General features: G+C 33.8%; 1 protein-coding gene across 9 annotated transcripts in view; it reads right to left on the bottom strand.

Moving 5' to 3' along the window:
• Nucleotides 1-836: 836 nt before the first annotated feature.
• Nucleotides 837-10400, bottom strand: part of LOC108035982 (zinc finger protein 2) — a 55513-nt gene continuing 45949 nt past the window's right edge. For 4 of the 9 annotated variants that reach the window (XM_017111821.3, XM_017111823.3, XM_050887010.1 and 1 more), the window contains 3 exons: nt 10022-10162; nt 7040-9967; nt 3468-4821 (listed from right to left, as the gene is read on the bottom strand). In XM_017111821.3, coding sequence (XP_016967310.1) covers nt 4180-4821; nt 7040-9967; nt 10022-10162 — 3711 coding nt within the window. In that variant the 3' untranslated portion in view covers nt 3468-4179. Of the gene's footprint in view, nt 3184-3238; nt 3304-3467; nt 4822-4929; nt 5038-7039; nt 9968-10021; nt 10163-10400 lie in introns of those variants that run through there. The other 5 variants (XM_044091309.2, XM_017111824.3, XM_017111825.3 and 2 more) reach the window with 5 other exon arrangements.

Below are 10400 nucleotides of genomic sequence, written 5' to 3'. Positions count from 1 at the left end.
GAAGTCCGACTTATCATCCTCCTTCTAAAGGTCTTCTCGATTGGATTATGTTCAGTACTGCCACTATTTTGTTGTCATATTGCTTCTCGCACAAGAAATTGCAACTTCTTAAATCCCTTTAAATCTGACCTGACCTATTAAGGTGTCTACACAATGGTTGTTGTGTTCCCAAGTGGGACCAATATTTAAAAAACTATGGAAATTTGTTCTTTTCGCCTGGGTGGCATTGACAAAGTCTCCAAAGAGAACGGCAAAGCAAATGGTGGCTCTATAAGTTTCTTACTGTATGGCCATAGTGGTGAAGATCTAATACAAAAACAAAACATTGATTGATACCAGCTGAGATATATAATATCTCATGAAACTCACCGCGGCAATAAATTAGAAGGCTACTTGGGATATTAAAAAAAAACTAGGGAAATTGGCTCTTGTCACCTGGGTGGCATCTTTGGCAAAGTCTCCAAAGAGAGCGTCAGAGCAAATGGTGTCTCTTATAAGTTTCTTACTCTGTAGTTTTATAAATACTTATTACGATTATTGGAAAAGTTTCATTCTCTTTTTTATTATGAGAGACTAGCGTTTCCGAACGCATAGGTAGCCGAGATCTCAATGGGACTTGGTATGCAGATTCCTGAGTTGCCACGCCTACTATGAGACCCACAATTTTTTTAAAACTGCAGCTCCGACAAGAAAAAGAAGGCTGCTACTTTTGACATTTAAATTAGATGTAGTCCATTTAAAATAAAATACACAAATAACTTTTATTTATGGTCTTATATAACCCCCTCAGTAATCGTTAAAAATTCACCAGCTGTCGTGGAACAAAACACAATTGCTTCTTGCTCATATCTTTATTAAGGTATAATTTTATAATATATGCACATCTTTTGCCAATTATTAAATATATAGGAACTTTATAAATATTTATTTTTTACTTCCTTTTTTGCAAGTTTTACACCATATTCGTAGTAACTCTGATTAATACATATGTTGACATCAAACTTACTTGTACGTTAAAGTTTACTTATACTCAATGTATGAAGTATTTGTATAGCATGAATATAGTTCGAATCCATTTATTATTTGCATAGTTCTACATACGTAAGAATATGATTTCCATAAATCTGTCCAGTATTTTTATTAACAAACAAAATATATATGACAACTGAAAACGCTCGGATGAAACCAAATAATTAAAAAATAATAATAACATAAAACTCAGGTGCAACACAAAAATCTTCTCTAGAAGATTTTGGTAGAATTTGAATTACTGTTGGTAATTTGAATTCCCGGATTTCGGCCAAAATTATTTTTTTGTCACGCCCAATAATAATAAAAAGTTAAATCAATTCAACAAAATTTCGTTTAAAAAAGTAATATAGACATAATCAAACAGACGAACCTTTGTGGAGTTTAATCTAGTTATGTATATGGTGATATGTTATATATTTATACATACACACATATGCATGCATGAGGGTTATCAATTGAGCAATGAAAGTACTGTTATCCCCTTTAAAATCTCATATTATTCTGTGTGTCTGTGTAGGGTCGCACGGTACTTTCGTTTATTTTTTTAACAAATACATGTGTATAATTGCGAGGATCTAGTTTCATTTTTTATGTCAGTGTAATTCTGCTTTTATGTCCATACATGTAAATCTGTGGTTGTTGGCAATTATGAATGCTTAAGTACGTAGGTATGAAAATAATTATTTTATAAAATGATTAATGGATTTTAAACACTTATCGTTTTTTTTATTAAATATTCTAACGTTAATATGGACATATGTTGATTTTTTTTTTATAAATTGACTAACATAAATTTAAAATTAGATAAACAGAAAATAATGTCATTTATAGTTATTTCCAAACTTACAAGTAAATATATTTGTATATCTTTTTATTTAAGTCTATAGGAACTTTTTATTACATTTTTCTTATGTCTCGCAACATATCTATATTTATTTGCAGTTAACAATACACTTAATCATATACGAGTACGAATAAATGTACGTGATGCGGAATGAAATTGAATAAATCTAAATGTGTGTAATTTTAAATTGGTTAAAAAAGGAAATATTTTAATACTATTTCCTTCGTTTTATTGTTGCATCCTTTTTTAAAATATTAATGGCAGGGAAATTTTTAAATTATAAATTTAAATAACGGTACAATAATAAGATTCGATTTTTCTTTACATTCAAAAATTTGTTTTAAAAGCTTTTATAAAAAAATAGTGCAATTGTAAAATAGTAACTTCTGGCTCTCCCCTAGAAGTATACATTTATTGTTTTTTGTCTAAAGCATAAATGGAAAGTTTAAAGAAAACATATTTAGAAAAAACAAATAAACTTTGTTGAGTAAGAAAATAATTTAATACGCGGTAACAAATGTTTAACAACGAAACTATCTTATAGGTTCAAACAAACAGTAAAAACTAATGTTTTCCTTTAAACCGTTTACTTTATCTTCCCTTTTGAAATGGAATGAACCGCTATTAATATGGAAATCGAGTACAATATAGCTTTTGAGATACAATGTTCTTCTATGCTATAAGCATGCATTGCAAAGTAAAACATTGGCACATTTACTTTCAGCATAATTTTGACATAATAATATTAATCAAAAGCGGTTGTTTTATCGTGTACAGTTACCGAATATTTAGTAGGAACCACGCATGTCTTCAGCTTTTAAAATGATTTTAGGAGATTTGCATGCCAAATCAGATCTCAATATAGTCCATTACATTCTAATATAAAAAACAAAGGCATAAAGCAATCAACTGCTAGGAACTCAGTTTACGTTTCATTAAATCTAGTTCGTTATATATGTATCTATGGAGCTGCCTTGTCTCTTCGACTTATCAAGACTTAGCTCTTCATTTCCAATTCTTTTGGATTGCCTCATTCGTGTATACTTTAAGATTACAACTAATTTATATTTTGAATAGTTAGGAACACTTCCGTATAGTTAAGAAATTCTTACTAATGTTGAAATATTTTTTCACAAGAATTTGAATACATCTTTCTATATTCATTTGGTTCATGGAATGTCAATGTTTTTATAAATTTCTGTAAAATAGGAACTTTTTAGTTTTCGTAGTATGGTTAGTTTAGGCTTGTGTTTTTTTTCGTGTACATTTTATTGCATCTCATAATGCAATAATTTTCCATTCGCAGTCTGTAAGGTAAAAAATGTTTAGAGTGTGAAAATAAATTTCAGCGAAACTGCTTACCTACGTTAAACCACTTTCCACGTTTATAAGGCCATATACGCAATCCAATTACTTTCCACCTATAACTAATAAAATAAGAGTTACTTATTTAGCTTTCACCGATCGATAAATTATTATAAACGATTTCGTTACTCTACTCCAACTGAAAATGTTGTGGTCTTAACAGTCCAAACCAAAGTCAAATTATAACTAAAACTGAATAACAATAAAAACACAACTCGATAGTAAGTAGATTTCAATAAAATAAAATGTTTATTTTTGTACATGTTCCAGTATATTAATGTTATTGGGTTCTAACATTAATTGTTTTATACATGTTTTATATATAATGACATTTAATCACTAATGTGTCAATATCAGTATTTGTAGCACCAAAAACTCAATTTATATCGATTTGTACCAAAGTATATATTTAGGTATTTCTTTGTGGTCGCTTACAAAAATCATCAAAGTAGTCTTCAAATAGACCGAAAGGAAAGAAGATAAAAGGGAAAGTACCATGTACTGCTTTGTTGACACTTTAAGTGTCCTTTAAAATGTACTTGGAAATAATTTAAAAAGCATCTCATACGAGAAGTAGTTATTTTTCTGATTCTACATATGTAGTTTGGACACACAGGCATACATAATTACAAATACAGATACATACTCGAATAATCCTTTTGCATCATTTTTGTTTACATATATTTCTATCAAAATTAGAAATACATTTTTAATCAACTATTCTTAATATATAAATTTGCGAGGCGTTAAAAATATATTTCTACTAACAAGTTTTCTAAATTTTATAGAAAGGATGTTCCTGCTCTGAATTAATATTCTGCGTCACTGCAAAAGGGACAGCGATATACACCATAAAACTTTTTTGATTACAATTAAATTGACAAAGCTAAATTAAATAAAAAGTAAAAATCAAGCTGTACTGGTAAAATTAAATCTGCTCAACAGATAAGATCAAAACTAAAAGTTTTTACCCTCCGGAAACTCTTACCGGTGATATGGTTTCGGTTAAATAGATGCTGGATAAGTTCCTGATTACCAGCGATTTTTCGCACATCTTCAGAGACGATTTCGGCAGGTAAAGAATGTTGAATATGACTCTTCGAATCACCACTAGCTGTGTCATAGTTAAGCATACAGTTCTCTTCGGGTAGAGCTTCCAAATCTTGTCCAGAGCCTCGTGTAAGATTAGCTTTGCTTGTCGCATTCGAAACAACGTGTTGAAACAGAAAAGCCTTTGATAAGTTGTAAAATCTTTTTTCCCTGTCGGAATCGTTGTCATCACTGCCGCTTCCGTTGCTCTGGGCATAAAGCTCGGTGGTTTGTTCGAGCAGCTTCTTCATTTTGCAGATATGCTCTACGCTAAAAGCATGCTTTCGGATGTTGACTTGGGTGACTTGGCATAGCTGACAGTCCTGTAGGTTTGATTCGTGGTCCTGTTCCACGGGTCCGCCATTAGTTTTTAGGTCGCTGACAACTTCCTTGCCACTGGAGCCATCATAGCTGTTATCATCAGATATGTGTGCGTAATGTCGCTGATTGCGGGATTTTTTATCTTTGGCCCGAGAGTTTTGAAACCAGACCTAGAAACAGCAGGAATAATACTAAAATACCTTCTTCGTTTAAGTAATATTTGTATACACATAGTTTTCAGAATCTATGATTGACGTTTTAATTACTAAATTATTTACCTTGAAATTACTTAGCTTGATGAAAATTACGACCTGAAAAATCAGTCTGTAATCTATTTTGGATTTTTTAGATTGTCTATCATTTAATGGGTCTGTGTTGCATATTCACTAAAAAAGTAAAGTAAAAACGATAAAAATTAATCATTAATAAATTATAAAATTATCTGTATACAACTTAAAATAAAAAAAATAACAATTTAATTTATTCTTTAAAATTTTAAAATAGTTTTCACAAGTATGTATTGATATAAAAAATATGATTAAAAAATTAAAAAATAAAAAAACGTTACTTGTCGGCTAGTAGCTATAAGGACTGTAGCTATGCAATATCGCTTTGCTACACTTATATCTCCAATTCCCCTTTTGCTTCCTCAAGGCTGAATATCGGGTATCTGATTAAGTATGTATTTTGAGTTCAACAAAAAATGGAAGCTGAGTATTACTCATGTTTTATAAAAATGCTATGTGGACAGTTAAAAATTATCCGGTAAACAAGTCTGAACAAATAAATTCGGAAAAATATCGTACGGAAAGTCACCCAAAATATACGAATTTTTTAGATTATTTTTCAAAAATTTGTCAGCCGTAGGTATGGTAATAGCATTTGCATCAATTCAAACTCAATGACAAACTTTTAAATGCTTATATTCCTACTCAACTAAAAGGGTTTGCACTTTTATCGACAAAAAGTTTTATATAAAGTTGAACCAATTTAGTGTGTTTACGATTTTAATACCCTTGCAGAGGGTATAATGATTTCAGTCAGAAGTTTGCAACGCAGTGAAGGAAACGTATCTGACTCCATAAAGTACATATATTCTTGATCATCTTGATCGTCACTAGACGAGTCGATCTAGCCATGTCCGTCTGTCCGTCCGTTTCTACGCAAACTAGTCTCTCAGTTTTATGGCTATCGGGCTGAAACTTTCCCAAAAGTTTTTTTTTTATTGCAGGTAGTCGTAACCAGCCGGATTGGACAACTATATCTTACAGCACCCATAGGAACTATCGGGGAAAAAATTAAAAAAAATATATATCTTTGGTGTTTTCTAACATTTACCTTTCTAAGCTTGGATATAACATTTTTTATTTAGTTCTGAATTTCGATTTAAATTTTATTAAAATCGGACGACTATATCATTTAGCTGTCATAGGAACGATCGGATAATTGGTGGGAAATAATATGAAACAAAATATAGCTTTGGGGCTTTTTGGGAAAATAAATTTTTTATTTTTAAAATTATAAATTATTTTTTATAACTGCAAGGGTATACAAACTGCGGCTTGCCGAAGTTAACTTCCTTTCTTGTTTAAAATATAACCTTCTAAGCTTGGAAATAACATTTTTTAATTAGTTCTGAATTACCAATTAAATTTTATCAAAATCGGAAGACTATATCATATAGCTGTCATAGGAACGATCGGATTGATTTTTGACAAATAACCTTCTTAGCTTGGAAACAACATTTTTAAATTAGTTCTGAATTTCGAATTAAATTTTAATAAGATTGGACGACTATATCATTTATCTGTCATAGGAAAAAAAGTTGAAAAATTTATTTCTTATAACTGCAAGGATTGCCACCAATTTTGCAAACGTTCGTATGACAGCTCTGTGATATAATCGTCTGATTTAAATACAATTTAATTCAAATCCAGAACTAATTAAAAAAAGTTATTTCCAAGCTAAGGATGGTATATAATAAAAAACACCACTTCTATCGGGCTGGTTCCGACTTATATACTACCTGCAAAAGAAAGAAGACTTTTGGGAAAGTTTTAGCCCGATGGCTTTAAAATCTGAGAGACTAGTTGGCGTACAAATGGACGGACAGAGGGACAGACGGACATGACTAGATCGACTCGTCTAGTGATGCTGATCAAGAATATATATATATTTTATGGGGTCGGAAACGTCTCCTTTACTGCGTCGCAAACTTTTGACTGAAATTATTATACTCTCTGCAAGGGTATAAATATATGTATTTATTATATATAATCAGAGATCTTTTATTGGATAAAATGTTGATCTTATACTCTTTACCCTGCCTGGTTTTAAAATCTAATAAAATATATCCAATATTTTCCAATTTATATATTTAATACTTACTTGCACTACACGTTTCTTCAGATTTACTTTCTTAGATATCTCTTCAAGCATTTTTCGGCTTGGATTTGACTCGGATTGATAGCATTCATACAAAAAGTTCAGTTGCTCCGGAAGTATGGTTGTACGTAGCCGCTTGTTTTGTTTGGATGCAACATTAACCGGAGACACAGAAGACCGTTTTTCCATCTCTTTGGCTTTGTGAACCGATTCGTCCTTTTGGCCAGCTTTCTCATCATCATTAAAAGTCAAGGTCTGGGAGTTGTTCTCTATCATGGTGGCATCCAGGAAGTCTTCAAGATTATGAAAATACTGTGACTTTTCCTTGTCTTCTTTTTGTAACGATCTTGAGCCCAAATATTGGTTATCATCATTGACTGCAATTATTGAAGGTGCCATTAACAACTCTTGTCTTGTTTCAACAGATTGACTACCGTTCGTCTCGGTTGGGTCAGCTTGAACTAAGTTAATGTTAATGTTGTTGTTGCTAAACTTTTCCATTACACTTTTGCCTAAGGATAAAGCATTTTCCTCGCGTGGCCTGTCTTCGCTGAATATTTCTCCTTGTTCTTCTTTTTGTGTTTCTGTTGCCTGCTCCAATGATCTTTCGCCGATGTCATTACTAACTTCATCTGTCGTGGGTTTTGGCATCTGCGATGACGGGTTGTAGCCTGGGCCATCAGGCGTTGTTTGGGGCGAGGCAACTAACTGAAAAAACTTTTTTGACTCGTTCAGTTGATAGTACTGCAATAGAAACTCGCTAGTTGGCTTTTTACTGGAGCTAAAGAGGTGCTGTTGCTTTGATTTTGACTTCAGGGATGCCTCTTCCTGTGTCCGATAGTACTGCAGTAAAAAGTCGTAATTACTAACCTTCTTCGCTTCGTTCTGCTGATAAAAATTAGTCAAGAATTCCATTTCCAAATCAGACTCATTTCCTTGTTCTTGAGGTTGAATCTGCTGTGCTTTCTTATGTTGTTGTCGCATAAGAAACTGTTTTTTCAGTTCTGTGTTCGTTTCATTTTGCATATAATAATTATAAAGGAATTCATGTTTCTTATGTGCAGCCTCAGGTTCCGATAAATTCGGCATTTCATCTGCATTTGAAGAGCTATCCGAGTATTTCCGTTTTTTTGTTGGTGGTGGTTGGTTCTGTGTCTGTTGAGCTGCTGCTTGTTGTAAGCTTTGCAGTATGCAGCCGAACGGACCGAAGTTTCCATCAGAATTAGAGTTCTGTCCTGCGTCTGAAAAATTTGTTGCTGGATTCATTGCGTGCAATAGTTGATGCTCTCGCAATTTCTCCAATTGGTTAAATTGCATGTCGCATTTATCACAGTCAAACTTGTGAGACCGTTGTGGTTGGTCCAAACTGTTGCTGCGTTCTCGTTGGGGGGGCGTGGGGGTCGTGGATGGGCTGAAGTCAGTTAGAGAAGAAGATTTGATGAATAAATGCTGTGGTGAGGGTAAAGCGCCAAATGATTGCTGTGCGTACTGTCCCGCCAATGGAGCTGCAGAACCAACCGTTGCCAAGGCTTGAGCAACTACTGTTGATCCTGGTGGACATATGCCAACATGGTGTATATCCATGGAGGAATTTGAATCTTCTGAGCTTAAATTCTGTGCTATTTGAGCAGCAGCGATTTGAGCCTTAGCTGACTTTTTGTTATTCTCCTCCTTAAAGCAGTGATTTTTCTGATGACGTATTAACTCGTAGTAACGTTGAAACACCAAACTACACTTTTTGCACGCATAGTTAATGTTTTGTTTTTTTGTCTCCTCATTTTCAAACAACGAATTGTTCGGCTGGTTTTCGTAAATCTTACGCTGCTTTTGTCTGGCATTTTGAAACCAAACTACTATAACTCGAGGAGAGAGCAACAAAAGCTTACTTAAATACTCGAGATCACTGTCTTTTGGGTATGAATTATTCTCGAAAAACTCCTGTAAAACCTTTATTTGATAGTCTGTGAAACGTGTGCGATTAGCCCGCTTTCCACCCGATGTCGATGATGAGGAACTTGACGAGTTCGAAGAGTTACTTTCAAACTGGGTGCTAGCACTGATCGAGCTTGAAATTGGCGTTGAAGTCTTGTCATATGTTTTTCCAACAATCTGGAGCTTTTTTGGTGGCCCCATGTTACTGCCCATGTTTTCCAATTGCTGATTTATTAAATCATTCATGGTGCCGTAAAGACTTCCTGCAGCTCCACTGTTTGGAGTAGGAGGGCGCGATATTACGTCGGAGCTTTCACTTTCCGATTTTGTTTCAAAAATATTTGTTTGCTGTTGACCTTGACAGTGAGCCGAAAGCGAAGAGCCGGCAAGTAAGGATTGGTCCTGCGACATATCCGTGTCTTGAGTCGTAATGGATTGTTCATGGGGATCCAAAAGTTCGTGTTGCTGCTTTATAAAGCTAAAGTTTGAGTGCTGCTTTGTCTGGAATGCAAAATCATTTGAGCCAATCATATCGTCCTGAGGCTCTGACTTTATTTGTCCTTCCACAGGATATAGCAGTCCCTGCTCCTTGCCCCCGTGCTGTCCAAAAAACAAGTTGTTACTTAAATAATCGGATACATTGCCGCTCGAGTTTGTTGATTCTGGGCGAGATACAGGTGTTGAGATTGGGACGGTAGCAGGGAATAAGACAGGCGCTGTTTGCATTGATTTTCCAACAGTGTTTACTCTTGTAGTTGCCGTTTCTATAGAACTTAAATTGGTGTTTGTAGATGGTGCCGATGAAATCGTTGATGTGGTCATTGCCGCTGATAATGAGACGCTACTGGCATCATTTAAAGGTGTAACTTTGGCCTGACCTGTACGTTCATACTCTTCCAAATTAAGAGTAGTCGACGGTGGATTATTAAAATTGTAGGGAGAGTCTTTATTGCGTTGTCTTTCCTTAAACAGCGTGTTTCGGAACCAGTGTTTAACCACCTGCAATAAGGAATGTTGTTATCAGTGTTTTATTGATAGCTTTCGAGGTCTTACTTTCATTGGTAGATTTGCTTTCTGTGACATTTCCATAATGCTCTCTTCGCTGGGGGAGTTATTTATGTCGAAATGTGCTCGTAAAATCTTTAACTGATCATCTGTGATTCGCGTGCGTGCTCGCTTTTGGTTGCTGGCCAGCTGTTAAAATTAAAAAGATTATAAAATGAGAAGGCTAAGACTTTAAAATTAAGATAATAGACGTGTTTCTTAAAATGTTTTATGATTATCTGCTAGCTATGTACGGATTACGGAATGCTTAAAACATGTGACAATAATGATACAAATTGTGATTTAATCAGATGTATTTAAAATTCTATTTTCTAAGGCAGATTGACATTTCTATGTAGATATATGTTAAAATTATCTACTCTCAATA

The sequence above is a fragment of the Drosophila biarmipes genome, chromosome 4, assembly GCF_025231255.1.
Source record: "Drosophila biarmipes strain raj3 chromosome 4, RU_DBia_V1.1, whole genome shotgun sequence".
Lineage (NCBI taxonomy): Eukaryota > Metazoa > Arthropoda > Insecta > Diptera > Drosophilidae > Drosophila > Drosophila biarmipes.
Note: the sequence above shows the minus strand (reverse complement) of the source record. Positions and strands in the feature narration are given on the sequence as shown.